The sequence below is a fragment of the Channa argus genome, chromosome 20 (genome assembly GCF_033026475.1).
Source record: "Channa argus isolate prfri chromosome 20, Channa argus male v1.0, whole genome shotgun sequence".
In the NCBI taxonomy this organism is placed as follows: Eukaryota; Metazoa; Chordata; class Actinopteri; order Anabantiformes; family Channidae; genus Channa; species Channa argus.
The window spans coordinates 13286386-13308952 of NC_090216.1; the positions used below are offsets into that span (position 1 = coordinate 13286386).

Below are 22567 nucleotides of genomic sequence, written 5' to 3' on the forward strand. Positions count from 1 at the left end.
TAAACGAATCGCATAGCTAAATATTCTGCCGGATGTTTTATTCAGGACAGGGGTCAACAATATGGCGCTATCCACTGTTTACAGAAATGGGCCATCTGTTTGTTGAGGTGTAGCGTTATCTTTCCAAATTTGACAGTAAATGCAAACAAATGTTAGGAGCGTCAGTTTGGAATTAATCACCTGTCTATACTGTGCTTTCACTTGATGATAAAACCCTAAAGGACGTCTGTTAACCCTGACCAGCAACAACCATGTCTGGGTCAAATGTCTGGAGTCGCAGCCGAGAGAAAATACGACTTTTCCCCGAACTTTTAGCACAGTGTACGGGAGAGGTGAGGAATAAAAAACGAGGGGTGGAATGTTCTTGTACTTAGCGAATTAATACAGCTGTGCAATCTAAATCAACCAATAGGTCAGCTCTGCTATAATATCTGCTTGAACAATGTTATATATCTTAGTTATTACTTCTATTAATTCTGTGTGTTTATTATTACGGTCATAGTGGGTGGTGGAGTCATACTTGGAGTGCAATATAATATGAATATAATATTTTGTCCCCTGATTCATTTTAAATAGGGTGACCAAAACACTAGCACCGCCCATTATACAGCATAACTTCTGTATTGGAATTGAATTAAATTTTACAAGTACCTAACGTTGTGATTTATTGGTTTGTATGTTAAGTTGAATTTAACAGAGAAATTTACTTGCTTTACAAACCAAATTATTGGAGGACATAGGCCTATTTCCTCAAGAGTGTATTGTGACTGCGAATAAATACCTTTTAAATATTAACCACATGGTTTATAACACTACAGTTAAGCCCCATATTCAGAATGTAGTCTATTAATTGATTAATTATATTTACCGGTAATGGTGATATGGCTAGTTTAGAGCCAGAGTTAGGGTTGTACTCGCATAGGCCTAAAATCAGCTTTTTGTGTCAGTTTTATTTGTGTATTTGGCTGTAAAACATTTGTATTTTCTAAATAAAATGTTATATGTACAGTACTGTGCAAAAGTATTAGGCCATCATCAGCTTTGCTGTTGTAGCAGAGTTGCAATAAAAATCTATATCTATTTCTAGGTCTCTTTATTAAGATAAGAAAATACAGGGAATATTTACATGTTCTAAAAAACATCCAAAAGGCAGCATTTAGCAAATCTTGAATTTTTCTGGGGAGACTGCTGTGAAGTTTTCTTAAGTAATCTTCTTATATATTATACCAGTCTTCCTTCAGCACTTCCTAGAGTTCCTTTTTACACCAAAGCGTGTCTTTTATTCCCAATCAGATTCAGAAGAAATTCCATGATGAATTATAACCTGTCTGTGAATTTTAGCATTCAGGATGGGATAATTTCAGTAACACCACAGGCAGAAATGTACCCCCAAACCATGAGAGACCTTTTATCATGTTTCACAGGCATCTGCAAGCACTAATTCTTCCACTTTCTTTAACTCTGCTTCTCACATATTGTCAACGATTGGATACAAATCTTTAAACTTCAATTAATCACTCCATATTTTTTTCACTGACCTTTACTGCAATCCTTTTGAGCTTGTGCATATCTCAGTCTTTTCACCCTATTCCCCTTCTGAAAAAGTGGTTTCTTGGCTGCTATCGTTCCCCAAAGGCCATTCCTCATTAAGCTGCTTTAGACTGTGGAAGGATCAACTGGGCATCCAGATGAAGCTGCCAGATGCTGAGGAAGGGTCTTGCTGTACTTCTTCTGGTTTCTCTAACAAGAACATTTTCATCAGAGTTTACGAGTGTGACAGTCCCTCCTATATTTTATAGTTGTAGTCTATAAAAAAAAAGACTGAAATAAATATATATGGTCACAATAGTATTGCTCAAACAACCAGTCTAATGGTGGCCTAAAGATTTTGCGCAGTACCATTTATTTATTTATATACTGTATGTATTTAAACTAGGGCTTTGGTTAGTATATTATGCATGATTACACAATGATGCACAGTTGTAGCCCCTTATTGTTACACAGAGAACTGACATGAGCCAAAACAAAGGATAAAAATAGTAAAATAAAAGAGGTAGTAATACTGACATTTATGTAATAGGAGTATAGATGTGTCCCTTTGAATACATTTTTGTAAATCATAAGACCAGCATGTAATGGGTGAAATAAATGTCATCACTTTGTGATTCAGGCAGCAGCATATGGGAAGTGTGTGGCAGCCACCACAACAGACAGACAGGAGTTGAAAAAGGACCTGTGTGCCAAGGAATTTGAAGCACTGAAGACATGCTTTCTAAATGCAGTAAGTTGCAGTAATCCTCCTACTTGTTTTGCATAGTGGTGATTGACAGTCATTATTTAAAAATTGTTGTTACAGGCCAAGAAGAGAGCCAGATAAGTGGACACCATCCTGGCTGTTTTAGAAGAGGGACTTTAGCAGAGAAACAAGAAGTACATACATGGTCTGCTTAAATGGTGCTTTTATCCAAAGCACTTTACAATGGTGCTTTTCTTTCACTCATTTACACCCAAGTCAAAAGTTTGTTGTGCAAACTGTGGGATTGCAGTACAGTTTATTCTGCAGCCTTGATGAAAATATAGCACTATTGCTAGATGCTCGTAAATGACTGTAAATAACTATCTGTATCATGTGTTGAAATATTAACTTTGTATGACTCATTGTTAAAATAGAAACTGTACATTGCTGACATCAAATAATGTGTAATATAGAGATGTGAATAAAATTGCTGAATTTATCTCAGACCAACAGCCAGAAATGTTAGTTTTATTTTAATAGTTTTATTTACCCTTATCAACAAAATGTACACAGGTACAATGCACATAGAAAAAGAGTTAGGAATATAGTCTCTTGTACAAAGCAACAGTCTATCATGTGTTTATGTGCTAACTGATGAATAAATATCCAGAAATGTTGGATTAATAAACAACCAATCTAGATTCTCTTGCACATTCAAAGAAAAAAAAAAGACCTCATCTTGAAAAAGCTCTAAGTCTGGTTTGATAATCATCCGTACTGCAGCATATGGATTGGAAGGCACTGATAAATCTAAAGGAAGAAACACTGAAGATGGAATGATTAGTAACTGGATTCTGGATCAAGCTACTTTAATGTCTACAATGTGTAATTATTAGTAAGGATACACTTTACACATTGTAGCTCCAGCAAGAGGTTGAGAGAATTTGTTTACTTTCGTTTGAACGTATGGTAAAATAACACTACAAATCTACATCCCATTCAATATGTTGTACATGTAGGTTCAAAAACACAGCAAACATAACAGTTCCACAAAATTTACATCTCAGAATAAGTAAAAACAAACTGACAAAAAAAAAACAGATTTTAAACTATCAAATTCTGATAGACTATTTGCCCTTTCTAGATGCTCCATATAATATTTGCATAGATATATATACATTTCAACAGTAAACTCTTGAAACAAATTTTCCCTAAAGACTAAAATAAATTAATATTTACAAATACTTTGCTTTTTAATAAAGACTTTGGGATATCTGAGTACACAGTATCAAGAATGAGAAAATATTCCACTTTGTCCATGTTTTTAAGAAGGCAACAGGGAACGTAAGGCAACGGTCAATGAGGCTGTGTAGGTATATATATCTTTATACTAGCTGTCCAATCATTGTGTCTGTGTGTTATTTCGCTTCTTTATCCTCTGAGGCCTGTTTAATCTGCCGTGAATGCACCATTGCACCCGCCAGCAGCTGCTCCTCCAGGGCCGCATGCAGGTCTGAGCCCCCCAGCTCAAGCAGAGGCTCCAGCCCAGGAACCCCCCTGGACTTTCCAGTCTCCTCTGGGGACCTTCCAGCTGCCCTGCGTTTCCGCTTTAGATCCATCCCCCCCTGGTCCCTGACCTTCTCATGGGAACCCTGGGGGTGAACCTCGGCTTTGACGGCCCTATCTTCCACACCTTCTCTGGGGTCTGCCTCAGCAGCTACTTTCTCTTTGAGGTCTCGTCCTCCTTTCTTCAAAGCTTCATCATCTTCCCTCTCAGCCCCTTGTGCAGCCTTTCCAGCATTTTTGTCCTCTATGACTTGTAGCTTGGCCAGCCTATCTTGAGCCTCCTCTGCCTCCTTCTCGTTCCTCACTTTATCAAGAATTTCACTGTCTGCTTTCCAATTGTCCTGCTTGACCCTTTCCTCCGTAGCTTTCTGCTGTGCAGGTTTTACTTTCTCCAGCTCTTGTTCTCTGGCCAGCTTCTCTCTTCTCTCCCTTTCCTGTCGTTCTTTCGCCACTCTTGCCTGCACTTCTTTATCTATTCTCTCCTTCTCTAACTCCTGTTCTCTGGTCTCTCGCTCTCTTTCCAGCTGTTCCTTTTCTAACCTTGCTTGCAACTCTTTCTTTATCATTTCTCTCTCCACTCGTTGCTTCTCCAACTCCTGCTCTTTTGCCATCTTTTCTTTTATCTCATTTTCCATCCGTGCCTGAACTTCTTTTTCTATCTTTTCTCTCTCTACTCTTTGCTTTTCTAACTCCTGCTCTCTCAGAATTTTTTCCTTCATCTCTCTCTCAATCTGCTGCCTTTTAACATTTTCAATTCCCTCTTTTTCCTCACCTAGACTTCTTTCTTCATCTTTAGGTTGAGCACCCTGATCATTTTCAGGCACAGGTTGATGGCCATCAGATTTTTTCTTTCCTAGCGGTACTCCCCTTGCCCCAAGTTCATTCTCTTTATGAGATTCTCCGCCAGGTGCTACGTGGCCATCTTCCTTGTACGCAACTGCAACATTATCATGAGCAGCCTTTTCCCCAGCCTTGGCTTGATTCTGGCCTATGGGATGAGGTTCAACCACTCCGACCTGTGGAGCTCCCCCTTCAGCTCCAGCTCCCTCCTTGGGTTGCTTTAGGTCCGAGGCCAGGCCAGCATCTTTCGGCTTTGCTGCTTCACCTTCCATCCCCTCTAACTGTTCAGCGTTGCCTTTCTCTGTGTCGATTTCACCAGCAGCCCCTTTAATTACAAACACTTTGTCACAATTTCTTAAATTAAGGTTCTCTCATGTCAACAAAACATTATGCGCATACGCACCTGCAGGCTGTTTCTGGTGGATTTCCTTGTGTTGCTCTTCTATGACAGCCAGCAGTTTTTCCTGCTGGTCTAGAAGTCTCTTCTGTTGTTCTTGTTGCTCCTTAATCACCTGCAGTAGCACTGCATGGTCGAGCTGGCCCTCTGCATGAAGAAAAAAAACATTGAAATAAAACAATTGACAAACTATTATGGGAACTTTATATTATAATAGTTCCCAAATAACTGCATTTTTGGGATCTGTGAGAAGGTGAAGCTGTGGGGCCAGGCTCTTTGTAAGAGATAAAGAGAAAGACACTGGACTATTTAAGTGTTCATTCAAACACACATCTCTAGGTTGTAGCCTTAAAGATTAACAGCGAGTGTGAAAACTATGTTAGAATAGGAGGTGATGGGAGCTTCATGTACAAATTACTATACGTGTTGTGTGAATATGTAAATATTTATTACTTAAACAATAAATGAATGAAATTCAAGACAAGAAGAAAAGGCAAGAGGGAATTCATACCTGCAACCAGCTTTTTTATCACTGTGATAGGCGTCCAGCAGAGAAGAGAAAGAAAGAAAAAGATAGAGAAGGAGAGAGAGCGGGCAAAAGTAAGCATTGGAAAAAAAGTCAACAAAATCAAAAAAGGAGTGCTTAAAGTATCAAGCCAAGTCAGGACAAAAGACACCTCTTTTGTCCTCTCCTTCGTGGGTGTTCAAAAGTAGTCCCAGTAAGCAATAGCACACCACAGAACTCAGATTATTTAAATCAAGCACACTTGGATGAAGTAAATAAATGCAGGAGTATAAACAACATGCAGCAAATCAAAGCAAAAGACTGAAATAGCCTATTAAAACCTCATCAATCATTGTCAATGTCATGTTTGTGTTTAAGTACCATTTAAAAGAATAAGTTTAAACTTCTACAGAGGGGCTTTCTATATGGTGGGAAAAGCAATGGTTAGGCTGTATGGCATTCCCACCCTCTAATGGTACAAAATATGTATAGTACCAACTGACTTACAGAGCAAAATATTTTTATGCAGCTGTGATGCATTACAACACATCCAATTAACTGCATAGATGTAAATTAAGTTAATTTTCACCTAAGTCTGACAAGATATGTCTAATCTTCCAAACCATGGTACAGAATTTGCTGCCAGGTAAGTAAGCTAAGACTATTACCTCTGGACTATAACTTTTTCTGCTCTACTTACCATCCATCTTCTCATCTGTGTCTGCCGGAGCCTCGTCTGCAGCAGGATGATGCTCTCCATTTGGAAGTTTAGCTGAAGAATCAAATATCACAAAGACTGTTTTGCATTTTTCCTTTATCTTTTCTTCCTTGCATTGCAATAATGCTAAACATGTACAGCAGCAAATACTCTGCAAATACCTGCAGCTTCTGGAGCTTTGCCCACTTTATCCGGTTGGATCACGGCATCCTGGTTGGCCACCTTAGCTTCATTCTCCACAACAGGGTCTTTCACAGGATCTAGCCTCTCCACTTCCTTTAGTGGAAGATTGTCCTTTTTGCCTTGTTCCGCTGCCTGCTTCTCCGGCACCTCATTGGACAGGACCTTGCCTCCATCCTTAATCCTTTCCTCTTTCCTAATTTCAACCTCTACAGGCTTTAGTTTCTCCTCAACCCTCTCATCTTTTTTGTCCTCTACCTTCACTGCATGTACTAAACCATACTCCTCTTCTCTTTTGTGTTCTTCCTCTCCCTCTGGCTGTTTCTTGTCCTCCTCTAGCTCAGCAATGTTCTTTTTTTCATCTACCTTGACCTTGTCATGAGGAATGGGAGGTTCGTGGCGATGGGCCTCTCCCTCCGGCACCGCTACACCTGAGCAAAAATACAAAACATCACTTCTTCAGAACAATTCAAGCTCGGCTGAAAATTTCTAGCTTTGGTTCAGTTTTCCTTACCAGCATCAGGACGGTCCAACTGCACCTCTTCGTCTTCCTTCCTCTCAGGTAATTCCACTGGTCCTTTAATCTGAGGGGGCTCACCTTGTTCCTTCTCTGGGGGTTTGACCACATCCAAAGCCTGGAGGTTAGGTTTTTCTTCCTCGACTGGTTTCTCGTTTGCGGCCTTATCTACAGCTAGACACACAAAATATAATCCGTTACAATACTGACTACTGAATAATACCTACAGGAAACAAACAAAAATCAAACAGATTCCAAAGATCCTTAAGCCAATGTCCCTGCAGAAGAAAAGAAACTAAGTAAGCAAGTCCTTAGGTTGTAGATTTATATAATCCTCAAGTGAACATCTCATGCTGGGATGTTTTAACTCAGATACTGCTGTTGAGGTTTTTATTTGCCTTTGAAACATTTTCTCTCAGACAATACATACAGTATTACACATTATTGTGACTAAATAAAGAAACCATAAAACCAGGCACAGTTTATTTCAAGACTTTTTCTTATCTGAGATAAGTAAAATTATTGGACTGGCTCTGGCATCTGCTGTTTTCTTGTACACTATTTTGTGAGGTTTATTGTACACATTAACTGCAGGCCTTAAAATAAATTAACACCCTGGAATATCTCACATGGACTGTGTGAACTGATACAATCAGGTTTTAATATTTGTAGGAATGGTAGATCCACTAGGTGGCAGCAAATACTGATAATGGTTAGACAACCGCTATGTTGTAATAAATAGGCAAGAGAGATGAGAGAAGAGGAAGTGGTATTAATTGAAATTGAAACTGCCAAATAAGAAACAGGTGTGAAAGAAAAAATGGGAAGAAATAACACAGTAAAGTCAAACAATGATTCAGAAGCAAAATGCTGATGCGCTGAACCATTAAGGGTAAATTACGGTTTCTCTCAGCAAAACTGATAACATTCACGTTTTCTCTTACATGTCATCTGCACTTGTTTTGTCTGCACCCCTTTACCCTCTCCAAACCTCTAACAACCCATTTCCTTTACACAGCCACAGCTTCGAGGCATTTTATGGCTGCCATAGGAGATATTGTGAGGGAAACAGAGGTGTAGACAATGTGTTTGGGGGGGGAGGGGTGGTAGGAGGAATGAACAGAGGTAGAGGGGTGCTGGAAATTGCTGGAGTTTGAAGGGCATCACTCTCGCTCAATCAATGTCAAGCACTGAGTGCTGCTCTCAGATATTATCAAGAGGTTATCTCCTCACCCCGCCTGTCTATCAGTCACTCTGTCTCCATCTTTTCTTCTCACAGAGATGAAAGGAACCCTTTCTTTGGCTGTGGCTTTGTGCTTTTGTTTTAGTCTCTCTGGCACTTTGCTACATGGCTCTCACTCTGTTTTCATTGCTCTTTTAAGATGCTGCAGTCTATGACTTTAAAAATAAAACAAGAAATAAACAGTGCCACTTGCATGAAATAATTGCATGGAGCACTGCTTTCCAATCCTAGATGCAATAAACAACCCTGGCTCTGGCCCAATGAGGAAAATGTTTCCATGGTTTATTAGAAAACCACTTTCATCTACAGTCCATCATGTATTTAAGTGATTAATAAATGTCATGATCTTTACCATGCGGTTCAGGGAGATCTAGTGGCAGCAGGTTATTCTTGTTAGGTGCTGGAGGAGGAGGAAGTTGGGCTCTGGTGCCAGAGCTACTTGCTGAAATTGAGAGGGTGGTAAAGGTGCTGATCAGCAGAATGCCCAGACCCACCCAAAGTACCAGCTACAGGAAAGAAAGACGAGAAGAACAATAGGTCAGAAAACAGTGAATAAACATATTTTTACTAATTGAGAACTTGTCACTATGTAACCTGTGCAATGATGCCATTCTTCTGGATTTTCCTGTAGATGAGAGCAGGGCATATGAAGCAGATAAGGCTACCCATGGTGGCTCCGGTCAGACCCAGAATTGTTTCCACTAAAGGGAGAAAAGAGGACAAACATTCTGTCGTACTGAGATAATGAAGCAGAAACCAGCTGTAACAACACAAAGCAATTTCCATCTAATATTAATAAAACTGATAATGCTTAACTTTTGAATGCCAAAGTACTTTGAGACCAAAACTAATTACCAGAAATTAATGCATAAATATCTAAGATATTAAGCTAAATGTAATGTATAAATAGGTGAAATTGTTAAATCAAGGTAATCGAATAGAATAGTCTAAAAAAATCCAGCTTGTGTTGTTTTAGGTGGTGGTATTGTATAAACTTGATTATGCCTGTTTATTTTTTTAATCAGCTGGGAAATATTTGTTAATATTTGTGACTTAGGTGAAGGTCAGACCACATGTATTGTCCTAAAACAAGTTCCACATTAAATATTTTACTCAACTAAAATTACTAAGCAGATGATTAACATTTTACCTAAAGTACAAAACCGAAAATTCAACATAGTGTATTTTACACAATAATGATTAGTTTGAGGTCATCTTATAAAGATGTGAGGCAAAACATAGCACATGCTAATGGGGCAGAGGATTTAATGACCCACAGCGAACACTGTTCTATCACTCTTCTAAAAATTACTCAAAGCAATTCTCAAAATGTATTTCTGCCTCCATTCATTCTTGCCAGTGCCATTCATAATCGCCAGCCACATGTATGCCACCCATGCATGGGACCTCGCTTATGGCAGCGGAAAGTCCTGGCCCCACCCCACTCTCTGTGGACCAGGCCGGCTGGGCATCAGGCCCGGAAACCCATCTTTCATCCAGAGGACGGACACCATATTGTCTTGGTCAGATTTAGTGTCCATTCTCCCCAGGGTCCTTACCTCCTTTCTCCTGAGTCTATTAGTCTGATTAAATACACAAAGAGCCAGACAAACCTGCTCTGCATGTGTGTCTTTGTGTGTCTGTGTCCGCCCAATATAGAGTTTAACAAACAGCCACTATATAAAAGATGAATTAAAGATAAACTTGCTAACCTTTACATCGACACCATTTTGGAACAGTTTGTGAGAGGGATGGAAAGACTGAAAAGAACCTGACCCAGAGCCAGTTTTGGCATATACAAGGTTTGTGTGTGTGTGTGTGTGTGTGTGTGTGTGTGTGTGTGTGTGTGTGTGTGTGTGTGTGTGCGCGTAAGAGAGAGTCAGCCTGGGAGAATAATAGCCCTATCTTCCTGTCCACCATCTAAAAGGAGATAAAAGTTAGGGCCCTGATTTAAGGACTGTGTTAGAGTGTGACAGTCACTGACTCGTAAAGTCACATTCACACATGTCGTAAAGCTCCCTAGATACTCCGCCCACATAAAGGAACACATGCACCTTAAAGACCAAGCTACACACATGCAACTTCAATCTATGCCCAATTCATGCCCCCCCACACACACACGCCTACAAACACACACAATGTACCATTGGGGATGAGAATGCCTCCCAGCATGGTGCCAAACACAATGCAGAGGGTTATCATCTTGAAGCGCAGAGGAGGCATGTATCCTCCAGCAGCAAATGTCCCATCCTTCTGCTGTAAGACAGAAACAGAAATGAAAAAGAGAGATAACAGAAAGACGAAAGAAACAAAAAAAAGGTAAAAAAAAAATCCATCTGATTTTCTTTAGAGTTAATTTTTGTTTCTTGGCAATACACAAAGATGATGTTGAATTGTTTGGTATTATTACTACACCAGTTTTAGTGCATAATTTTACCACTAATATCAACATCTGCCTCTTTTCCCCCCCAACTGCATTACAGACATAGTAAAACTGTTAGTTGAATACGTTAAAGTATAAAAGAAAGCCAGAGCATTTCCAGTCTATATTCAAGTATAACAGTTTCTATTTAAACTGACCTGCTGTTCAAAAAGCATGGTGTTGATGGCCTGGCGGCAAGGCAGGATCATCATGGGGAATCCGACTGCCACAGACATCATAAAGCCCACGCGGATCATTTCCGTCACTAGGTTGGATGGGAAGTTCATCAGCACATTGCCTGCAATGTTTTCTGTAAAGCTGACATAACCAAAGAACCCCACCTAAGACATAGATGGATGCAAACATACACAGGGTTAGAAATAAATAAAAAAAAAAAAAAACATTTATTATTACATTTAATTTAACTGGGGTGAAGTTCAATCATTTTCTAACTATGCACATGTATAAAATATTTGTTGTGCTGTCCGACGGAACATCATCTTTGAAGACCAACTCAAAAGAAAACTTTTTTAAATTTTAGTAGCTTCTAATTTGACAATAATGTAAATCACAAACAAAGTTCAGGTCAAGCAGGCAGCTTGACTGCTGTGACAAAGGCAAACGTGACTTATGTGAATGGCAAAAGCACTTCCACTCACAGTGATGTAGAAGATGGTGACCACGTTGAGGGCCGAGGTGAAGATAGTGCTCATGCGCTTGACGGATGGCTCCTCCAGGCTATCATAGGTCGGCAGCACCTGCCTGCAAAAGAAAAGAAGCCCAAAAAACATACTCTGCATGCTGCAGTGACTCAAAGCCATGCTCGTGCATCTGTTGTACATTCATGTGCTGTCTGAATTGTTTGGTCATACAACATGTTCTACAAAAAGTAGATGTCACATTAATCAGCAGAGCAGTTTTTTTTTTCATACCATTTTTTATCATACCATGAGACAGCTGATGGTATGACAGTCTACTTAGTTAAAAACTGGTACTGGAAACTGCTCTGTATTTTTTTTTAAGTAAGCAGCCATATGGAAGCCAATTTGTGTCACCTAATTATCAAATGATGCATGTTCCTCCTCATGTCCTTGTCGGCATACAGCAGACAAATGATTTCTTTTTTCTTTTTCGCCCACTAAAGTTTTAACACTGTAAGGCGATCATAAGGAACATATTAAAATAAGATTGTCTACCAAGCAGTATTTAGACTTCTTATTGGAGTGATTCTAAAATCATTCACTATACAATGAAAAACATCAAAAATATAAGTTCTCTAAGTTTAGCTCACATGCACATGAATGCAACAAGTTTCCAACGTGCAACTGTTTTATACATATTATGTAACTTGCAGTCAATGTTTTAATCTGCAGCATAAAATGTCGTTTTCAAAATGACAGTAAATGGAAGTAATTTTATAGCAGTGGTGTGACGCATGAAGTCTGTGTACCCAATGTGTTTCTGTATGGGTGGGTGTGTGTGTGTGTGTGTGTGTGTGTGTGTGTGTGTGTGTGTGTGTGTGGGGGGGGGGGTGATAAGAGTCAAGGCTGGCTGAAGCTCAACATCAACCTGAGACATTCTTTTTGTCCTGTGCTCCAAGAAAGTCTGGTGGGGACTATCGGCATATTACCACTCAATTTATAGGTTTTATACACATGCACACACACACGAACACACACACACACACACACACACACGCACACATACATACACGCATATCTACATACACACACACCTCACAAAAAGTTAGGGATATTTGATATATATCATGGGAAAAAAGTAAGTAATAAGTTCATGCTAAAATGACTTATCATAAAATTAGGGCATTTAAGTAGAAGCATGCAATGGTAAATTCTTCATCTCAAACAATGTGTTCAAATAAAAGCTAAAAACAGTGGTGGGTATACCACAGCAAAAAATGTCAATTGCTAGGTGTCGTCTTGGTCTCATGTCAAAATGTGAACAGCATGATGAAGAGGACTCTTAATACAAATTGTGATTGAACCAGAACATTTAGGGATCAATTCAAATGATTCATGGATTATGTCTGATTCATGATTTACATCTGATTCATGATTTACTTGGAGTTTTTTGCAGTTAATCACTTTGTTAGAGAACAGCATGTTATGCTATAAGTACTGAAACATTGAAAAGTTAGACATGTGCAGTCATTATGAAATTTCACCACAAAGTCAAATATCACTAACTTTATAAAAAAAACTATTTTTCTGCCTCTTGCTCTCTCCTAGTCTGTCTATCTTTCACGCACAGATTTTATGAGCAAGGATTGTCCCATGATGCTATTCCTTGATGTTTTTTTAATCCACAAACCAGTAAATCTCATAGCAAAGGTTAAATAAAATGGCATATTGTAAATTGAGTGCGACCTAAAGCACCTAATGGTGCTTTAGGTTGCACTCAGTAGTCTTGATTCAGAGGGTAATGTATCTTTATTTGCTTTAACGCTGCCTTTGAACGAACAAAATATAACAGAGAAGTCTTTTAAAGCCAATGTGGGGGAAGTGTGTGTGTGTGTGTGTTGTAGATAATATCATTAACTTGGAGTTGAACGCATGCTGACAGTAGCATCACAGAGGGACATTTTTGCTGCACATGGTTTTCTTATGTCCTTCTATTATGAGCTAACTGCTCCTCGCTATTCAAATGTGCAGCCAAAAAACAACAGGGCCAGCTCCCATCCCGTCATAATGGTGATGTTAAGTAATGTTTTAACTGAAAGTAAACACATTTCATGATTGTAATAAAAATCCAATGTGCTGAGAGCTGTTTAATCAGCCTGTGAATACATCAGTGTGTCTGTACGATGGCGGAAGTCCAATGTGTTGATTAGTGGTTTGGCTTAAGCTGACTGCCGCCTAACGGAGCGCCTGCCTCGCTCGGCCTGACCACAGGCCAAGAAATCATCCTGCCAAATATCACTCAGCGCCGCCAGTGGAAACCGACGCACAAAATACACATATATAAACATACACAACCAAAGACTTTTAACATGCGCACACCTCACTTGCTAATGAACACGCCCACCATACCATAATATTATGTTGGCTTTGTGTGATCACATTAATTAAAGTCTTGTTTCAGTCTCAAGGTTAGAGTCACCCACTCCTGCCACTTATGTCACTCTCTCACACAAACAAACCTACACATCACCACCCAAACATTTGGCCCTCAGTGACCTCACCCTCAGCAGTCCCTACATGCTTTCCCAGCACTGCATTCAGATCTATGACTTCTTTCAGAAGATACCATTAAACTTTGAAATGTTACCCATCAGCCCCCTCAGCTCAGAGCAAATCAGAGCAAGCACTAGAGTGTAGCGGATAGGAAAGAAGAATTAGTGACAGAGCATGCAGATGGGTGACAAAAAAAAAAAAGGAAGTTAGAGTAGCAACGTGACATAGTAATGTGATGTCTCCTGTCACTGGTAAAAGTTACAGGACTTGCAAAGATTGGTGATGAAACACTTATCCTACCTTAAAATTAAATGAATGAACAGCTAAACTGAAAATTTTCATTTTAAAATGTAAAAGCTATTTCAACAGCACACATAACTTTACCCAAAAGTTTTAACTTTTTTTGTTAGCTAACCTTATAATATCTTACCTAAATGAAATACATTTCTGACTATTGTTCTTGCAGCAATTTCAAACTGTAATTTTTGTGACATTAAAAAGTGATGACAGTGTCACTGTTTTCCAGAAAGTGTTTGCTTTCTATAGCTGTTCTATAGCTTCTAGAAGTTGTATTCTTATCACATAAAAATAAAAAAAAAGCATAAGAATTGTGGGGACAAAAAGCTAAAGGTCAGGTTAATTGTTGGTGAAGGGCAGATTTAAAAGGTGCAGCAGAAACGGATGAGAAGACTATGAAAAGTGCATCAGCAAAAGAAGCAGCCTCACTTTAATACAAGTAATCCTTCATCAAGTACATCATATCCACCACAAATCAGTGAGTCTCTTATCATGGCATCTAATCTCAAAGCTCCTAATGTAGCTTTAAGGAGTGGTGTAAGTATACATGAACTAATTGTGACATTTGCTCTCTGAACATACAGCAATTGATTGTGTCACTTAGTGAAAAATCTTAAAATTCAGGAATTACCCAGCACATAATGTTGGGACCAGTGTCATATTTTCCATAGTCTTTATCAATATGATTTTCATTTATAAATTTTTTTTGGTAATGTTTGAGATTAATTTTTATTACATGGTCCTGTGCGGGTGGCAGGGTGGGAGGAGTACTTACGACTGGCAGGCGAAGGCCATCCCACAGATTGGGAAACAGCGAAACACACCCTCCCAGCGCATCACATAGACCTGCCCTAGCCACCAGCCGCTGAGCAGCCCGTGTTTGAACGAGGACAGCACCATCTGAGGGGAAGGAGGGGGGTGGCGAGTTATAGCATGAACCAAATGGGACACGTGGGGGAGAGCCCAAGGAAGAGAATGGGGGCTGCAACCATGCTAACAGCTTACAGACAGATATTGAGATTATGAATGGGGAGAGAAAATCAGAGAAAATAAAGAGAATGAAAGAGGAAACCCCATATTGAATAAAAAACCTGAACCAAAAAGCTGAAAAATTAAGGTGATACCTGATGGATACAAGTAACATCATACATTTGAAAACTATAAAACATGAATCTAAATGAAAACTACCCTACAGGTTTTTAATCAGCATGGATTTCCTACTTCTTCCTCTTTTGATTACCTTGAAAATTCCCAAAAGGCAGAACAACCATCTAGTCTTTCACACCCAGACCCAGGTTGTCCATCCTGGGTATGAGGTGGAGGTGGGAGAGCAGCAAAGATAAAAATGTATGCTTTGTTAAACTCCTCTGCCTTTTTTACTACTACTACTACCACACCCACACACCCACACCCACACCCACACCCACACCCACACCCACACCCACACCCACACACACACACACACACACACACACACACACACACACACACACACACACACACACACACACACACACACACACACACACACACACACACACACACCTGAGGTGGATCAAACCATGCCCAAATAACAGGTGAAAAATGGGGAGAAGTGGGCGGAATGTTTAGGTAGGTGGGAGGGGGGTTTTAAGGAGCATCAAGTTACAGGCCTCCTTCAATTTTCACCCCCCCACTGCCTTTGCGATGGTGTTATTTTGGGGGTGGTTTCTGTGGTTTACTTACGGGTGACAGCAGAAGGTTGTGGCAATAATTGGCAGGCACTGAATGACGCCCTTGAAGCGCCACAGGTGAACATGCTCCACCCAGGAGCCCGATAATATGCCATAGCGCAGAGATGACAACACTATCTAAAGGACCATCCAAAGAGAGAGCAGTGGGACAGAGGGAGGCAGACAAATGGTTCAGAAGAAGAGAGGAGGTGGTAAAGGAAAGTGAGAGGGAGTAGAAGAAAAATAAGTAGTGTAATGAGGAGAAAGGAAGAAGGGGATAATAAAAGGAAGGATGAAAAGTGGGAGGGAAGGAGATACGTCACCGTTAAAGGGTTAGGGGTCTGGACTGGGCCAGGCCTGGATCTAAAACCAAGCACACACCACACTGATGCTCCAGTTTAATGCCATGCTAAAGAACTAAAAATCACATGACACAACAATGTAAACAGTAAATACACTGAATTACATGAGGTAGAAAACTTCTGCTGGACTGTCTGACTTAAGTATGCTGCACACCTGAATGTACTACAACTGAAAATCCATAAACTGTGAGGAAGTTGTGGTTTTGAAGTTAGATGCACACAAAAGTGCCCTAAACATCCACTGTAAAGTGTTGCAGCAGTAACTACTTTATTGGCTTTCAAACACTGCGTCTTCTTCAGGTGTACTGACAGCAAGGTTTATAATGCATGTTTATTAATTCCAAATGTCCTCTATGCTGTGCTGATGCGTGTCTAAAAGGATAACATCCAAACATGTGCATTTCTCTGCTGAGTCTGCACACTGTAAATAATTATTAATAAATGATTTAAAAAAGTATTTCATAGATGCAGCCTCAGTATAGATTAAGACTTTCGTCTAGCAACCAAATTATAAGGGTTGCTTACATGTAGACAAGATAATTTTTTGTAACCAGAGTAAAAAAACAAAAAAACAAACAAAAAACAACATAAACGTACAAAACAATTTTATAATTAAACAATTACCCTAGTATCATCAATTATTTAAAGTACAGCCATTGGGCTTTATATAACTTCAAATCTTCCTTTATGTGTGTAATCCTAGATGGATCTATGTCACATCATTAATTTTTTTTTTTTATGTCAGAAATACTACTACTTATATAAAATTAGAGAATATAGACAGATAATTCCCTAAAGTTGCAAAGGTTTGTGATTTAGTGGAATTGGCCCCCTGAGCTCCATTTACTTAAAATGCCTCTGGTGGCCATTTTCCAAGTATTATCTTCTTCCCTGGGGAGAGCCTTTGTTTCAGCCTACAAAAAGCAGTGCAGCAATTGTTTTCTGCCGATTTGATTTAGCGGGAATTTGCTCTTTAAAAATAGAGGAACAGGTCAATATTGTACCAGTAAAAAAGGCACCCAGTACTTCAATACAATGGAGCAAATAAGGAATCGACACTTTTCCACAATGTAATTTAAAAGTTAAACAAGTTAAGCCAAAAGACAAAGTGATGAATAATTTCTATTTATATAAAAATGAAACATCAGTAAAGAACACATTGGCTTCTAAATCAACTGTACTACATTTGGAAAACGCATAAATGACTGTAAAAAATATATACCACACAATATAAAAGTAAAGTTAAATATTTTAAAGTGCATATTACAGTTCATCTATCTCAGAAAAGCTGATTTCTAAGCAATCACATAAACAAGCTGTTAGATTATCACTGCACTTTATGAAACATTTTATATGATCCAATGTGCTGTCCAATAAGGCTAATTTAATAAAAATGCTCCTATTGCAGTCTGTTCACATTCATTGTGTTGTGTAGATGTCTGTAACCTCACCGTGAACATGAAGAGAGTGTAGAACATGAGAGCCATGGCTGAGAAGGACTGAATGGAGGACATCATGTTCCTCTGTAGACTCAACGGTAGGACGATAAACGAAGACACAGCGATCAGCAGCAGCACGCGAAAACTGCCAGTCACCTTTAGAGAAGTGTGATATGATTATACGAGATTATTTCCTAATAACACATAAATGCAATATTTATTTTATTTCAAGGTTTACTACAATTATTATTAGTAAGCGCTGCTTATTAAAGTAAAGTATTAAATCAAGAAAGCATTGGAGACAAACCTTAAAATATGTTCAGTAACTCAGGGTAACTATTTCAAAACTATCTCAAACCTGTAAACCCAACATCTGAGCAAAGAAATTTGAGCCTAAATCAGCGATGACAACGTAGAAGGCAATACACGTCCCCAACATCAAACCGATCATACTGCAAAGACAAAGAGAGAAGACGAAGGTCACTGTGGAGGATTTTTGAGAAAATTAATTCTAATTTATTTTACCTTTATCCTATCCTGTAATCCTAAAACTAAGCCTCTTCAAACCTCAAAATATTCTAATGATTACAATAATTATTTGCAGAAAATCAAGTCAATATTCACTTCAAACACAATATATTATGTGCTTTCAATAAATGATACAAAACTTGCCTCAGTTCCACCAGTGCTTTTCCTGGTTTGCCGTAAGCATGGAAGGCTGAAAAAGGACAATGTGAACAACATGTGAACAAACAGATGATAGGTTTCTAAAATAGTTCCTATTTTGATAAAAACCTAAGCTCAAACCACAATGACTTTGCTTACCCATTTCTAGTAAAGTGTTTTTTACGGTGTATGACAGTAGAGTAGTTTCAACTTCAAGTCTACAGAATTCAGTTCACATTCTGGGTAGTGACGTAGTTTGTTATCAGAGTTCACATTTCTGTAGCTGACGCCATTTTATGTTTTTTCAGATATAATGGCGTTTATTGCTATAGTTAGCAACCAACTTCTTCCTCTATTAAAAATAGGAGCAAATGCTGCTGCCATAACCTTAACATCCTGTGCAAAGAGGGTTTTTTGTTACTGAATGGTGCAGAAAAAACTGAATGCAGCAAAAGTAGCAAATAGAAACTCTCATATGAGCTGCATTAAGACTGCAGTCATGTCAGTATATAAATCAGCCAATGTAAAATTATTTTAAAAATATGTAATAGATAGACATCATAGATTAAACTCACCCAATCCAGCATAGGTCCTTCGTTTGGTGTTGCTGGCTGTGTGGACTAGGAACATGCAAGACTTGTGGGTCATCCATGAACAAAAGAACAGCAGTATTGTTCCCAGCACTATGCCACACTGTGAGAAGAAAGTATACAAACATCATACATACTTTCTTAGAATTGTCCTTAAAAGCTAGTCTTACTGAATTACAAACAAGTGACAAAAGTAAGAACTACAAATCTATTTATTTATTAAAATTAAAATGTATATTTTTTAATTTAAACTACAATTATTTATTATAATTTTGATTTAAGTTAATATTCAAAATAATAAATGCCCAAGAAAAAAATTACAGTACACCAAATAATATTTTGTTGCTCAACATTTTGAGGCAATCATCACAAACAAGCAATTTCTTGAGCTCTCAACGACCCCCTTGGACCTGTCTTCACTCTTCTTGAATAAACTCCTCCAGCTATCGCAGGTTTGACGAGGATGTTCACTACAATCATAGGAACCATAAAACTCTTAATATTCGCAGCTGTAGTCATAGAAACATCTAAATACTTAGATATGGCATTAAGTCTTTACCTTAGACGTGGTTGTCTAAAATTTTCTTTCTCATCTGCTTAGACAATTCCCTCCTTCACTATCTCTGGTTCATTTTCAGTGTGGTGCATTACTTAAAAATTTCAGATGAATCAAAAATCAAATACCAAGTCATATTTTTTCTTTTTATTAGAATCTTTTTTTTAATAACTTGTGTCACTTTCAAGGTATGCCTAAGAAACTTGTGGCTTCTCCTATTTATTGGAAGCGTGCCAACAATTTCATCCATATCTTTATTAGGTAACTCTTAAGGTTAAGTTATGGAAACATCAGCATAAAGGTAACCCTGCTAAATGGCCTCTAAACTAATCGCACCAATAATCGAAACAGCAAAATGTAAACATTGAATACAGTGCATCCAGAACGTTTTAACAGCACTTAACTTTTTCCACATTTTGTTATGTAACAGCCTAACTCAAAAATGGATTAATCACTTTTCTCAACATTCTAAGCACAATACCCCATAATGATAATGTGAAAGAAGTTTGTTTGAAGTCTACAAGCTTGGCAGTTATTTTTGGGCAGTTTCTCCCATTCTTCATTGCAGTACCTCTCAATCTCCATCAGGTTGGATGAGAGCATTGGTGCACAGCCATTTTCAAATCTCTCCAGAGATGTTTAATCTGGTTCAAGTCTCAGCTCTGCCTGGGCCCCTCAAGGACATTCACAGATTTTTCTTGTAGCCCCTCCTTTGTTATCTTGGCTGTGTGCTTAGGGTCACTGTCCTGTTGAAAGATGAACCATCGCACCAGTCTGAGGTCCACAGCACTCCAGAGTCCTGGTGATTCCAAACTGCTTCCATTTATGGATGATGAAGGCCATTTAGCTCATTGGGACCTTCAATGCTTATATTTCTGTACTCTTCATCTCAAGGATGATCAGTTGAAACACAATGCAGCAGAGCTGCTTAATTGTGGTGTCATGGTGAATACTTATGTACATGTGATTCTTTTTCCTTTTTAATAAATTTGCAAAGGTTTCAAACAAACTTCTTTCATGTTTTTAGGATGGTGTATTGTTTGTAAAATTTTTAGGAAAATTATTAATATAATACATTTTGGAATAAGGCTGTAACATAACAAAATGTGATAAAAGTTAAGTGCTGTGAATACTTTTTGGATGCACTGTACACTCCCTAAAGGCAATTAAGGCAAAACATGAGTGTTTCTGAAAAACGAACAAAACTCCTATCCCGGTACAATGTCTCAACGGCATTAAAAAATTACCTAACTTTTATCCACCAATAGGCACTGGCAAAATGCCACACAGTAAATTGATTCCTGAGAATAATCCATGACAATACTCTGTGAGACTGTACTAACCCCTCTGATCTTTTATTTTGCCGTTTTCCAAAGAGAGGTTTGAGGGTAATTCCTTGACCTAATTTACTAAAGGATACTTTGGGAGAGCTTTGACAAGCACAAAGGGCTTAAAATATTTTTGGTATTTGTGCCCAAACCTGTCAGACAATGTATTGCATAAAAACTCTTGATGCCGTCTGACAACAGATGGTGATGTTGTTTGTGTTCAACCAAGCGTTAATTCCACCACCAAACTATGAAGTATTACAGTCATTCATTAAGAAAAATTTCCCTTCACACTAATGACAACAGAAAACTCACAGTGGCCACAACAAAAAACATGCTCATCAATAACAAAGCTGAAGGTTACAGTGTTCCGTTTAGTGTTGAATCTTTGAGGTCTGCATTTGTGATACCTTTAACAGCAGGTGTATACTGAAAGATGATTTTAACATGTTCCAGCGGTTCAAAGCTAATGAGGTAAAACTAAATGACTGAAACACCTCTTTAGCATCACTAGAAAAACACAGCATGACTACATTTAATAGACTACTTTATGATGTAGAGGAGACTGGGAAGTCAGGACAAAGTTTTCAATTACATAGTAAAATTTTGCCAACTATCAAACGGTGTTTATAGCCACTAATACGCAATATTAATTGAATACAATTGTTTTACAAAAAATTAATTTGTATACATTCCTTTTCACCGAAACAATCAACATACATTCTCTACTTCGGTTAGAAGCCCCGATAAAGCAGTTTTTCTGGTGTTCCCAGTCGGAAAGCATTTGATCGCAGCACCTATACCCTTGCAGGTGACCCACCTGTTTGAAGCAGAAAGGCATGGTGAGCACACTGACTCCGACGATACTGTTCACCACGTTCATGATGAGACCCGAGTTGGACGCCGTCATTTTGAACCGCGTATCTGCTGGTCCACCTCCGGTAAGAAAATGTCAAACAGCGCAGAAAGAGCTGCGGGACATGAAAGTGTAACTGTTTAATCTCTGGTCCAAAACAGGGGCTCTGACTAAATTCCGGGTGCGTTTTCTGACTCCCCCACCGATAAATGACGTGGCGCTCTGAGGATGGACATAGAGACAACGAAGTTAAACAGCTGTCACGGTTTAACCTCTTTTATGTTTGGTGAAATAGCCACTAACATACCATTAAACTATTAGTATGAATACAAACATGTCGTAAAGGTTAACTTGTTTAGCTAGCAAGCTAACTAACGTTAACTCAATTAACTCACCTCTTTCCGCGACTTCTGCGCAGAGAGCCGTCCAGCTTAAATTATCATCAGTAATTTCCTGATATTAATGGTCATATATTGCGAAAGAGTCGCTTGTCCGTGTAAATATAACCCGCAGCTCAAAGGAAACTGTACAAAACCTATAAGGAATGCAACCTGACAGATTTTCTGAACGTGTATCCAGGAAGTAAGGTTTACAGTAGAGGAGGCGAGTGAAGACGACACCATCTGCTAGTTTCAAAAGTGCCAAAATACTCTGTCGCCCACTAGCGGCCCAAAAGAAGAACTGTTTAGTGCCGGGGAGTGACACTATATTTCGATGTGTAGCCCACATACATTACACTCAATAATAAACTTCGGTTATTTTATTAATTTCACATTTTGTAGTTAGTCCCCCTTGTAAACCTATTTTTAATAATTTAAAAAGTTTATAAATAAAAAAAATTAAATCATTAACAATAAAACACACCCAACAAATCCAAAAGTACCCACTAAGTAGCACACACCAGGATGTACCCCAGACCCCCCCAGTGTTTATAGCCAAATAC

The 22567-nt window shown here is 38.7% G+C and overlaps 2 protein-coding genes across 6 annotated transcripts; one reads left to right on the forward strand and one right to left on the reverse strand.

Annotated features, from left to right (window-relative positions):
• The first annotated feature begins 39 nt into the window (after positions 1-39).
• Positions 40-2695, forward strand: ndufaf8 (NADH:ubiquinone oxidoreductase complex assembly factor 8). The gene is made up of 3 exons (XM_067488124.1): positions 40-332; positions 2171-2281; positions 2357-2695. Exons 1-3 carry the CDS (start codon positions 252-254, stop codon positions 2375-2377), a joined length of 213 nt encoding a protein of 70 aa, XP_067344225.1. The 5' UTR covers positions 40-251; the 3' UTR covers positions 2378-2695.
• Positions 2696-2964: 269 nt separating this feature from the next.
• On the reverse strand, positions 2965-22217 carry slc38a10 (solute carrier family 38 member 10). 5 transcript variants are annotated; one of them, XM_067488121.1, is made up of 18 exons: positions 22020-22217; positions 21589-21739; positions 18870-18987; positions 18301-18346; positions 17987-18080; positions 17641-17784; positions 15841-15965; positions 11284-11386; positions 10783-10965; positions 10347-10458; positions 8797-8903; positions 8555-8708; positions 6957-7133; positions 6424-6873; positions 6245-6316; positions 5551-5571; positions 5046-5186; positions 2965-4967 (listed from the first exon to the last, which is right to left on the reverse strand). In XM_067488121.1, the coding sequence occupies exons 2-18, from the start codon at positions 21676-21678 to the stop codon at positions 3655-3657; spliced, it is 3450 nt and encodes a 1149-aa protein (XP_067344222.1). In that variant the 5' UTR covers positions 21679-21739; positions 22020-22217; the 3' UTR covers positions 2965-3654. The 5 variants fall into 5 exon arrangements, with proteins under 5 accessions (XP_067344222.1, XP_067344221.1, XP_067344220.1 ...); XM_067488120.1 differs by lacking the exon at positions 15841-15965 and adding an exon at positions 14891-15015 and having other exon boundaries at positions 21589-21846; XM_067488119.1 differs by having other exon boundaries at positions 21589-21846.
• Between the last annotated feature and the right edge of the window lie 350 nt (positions 22218-22567).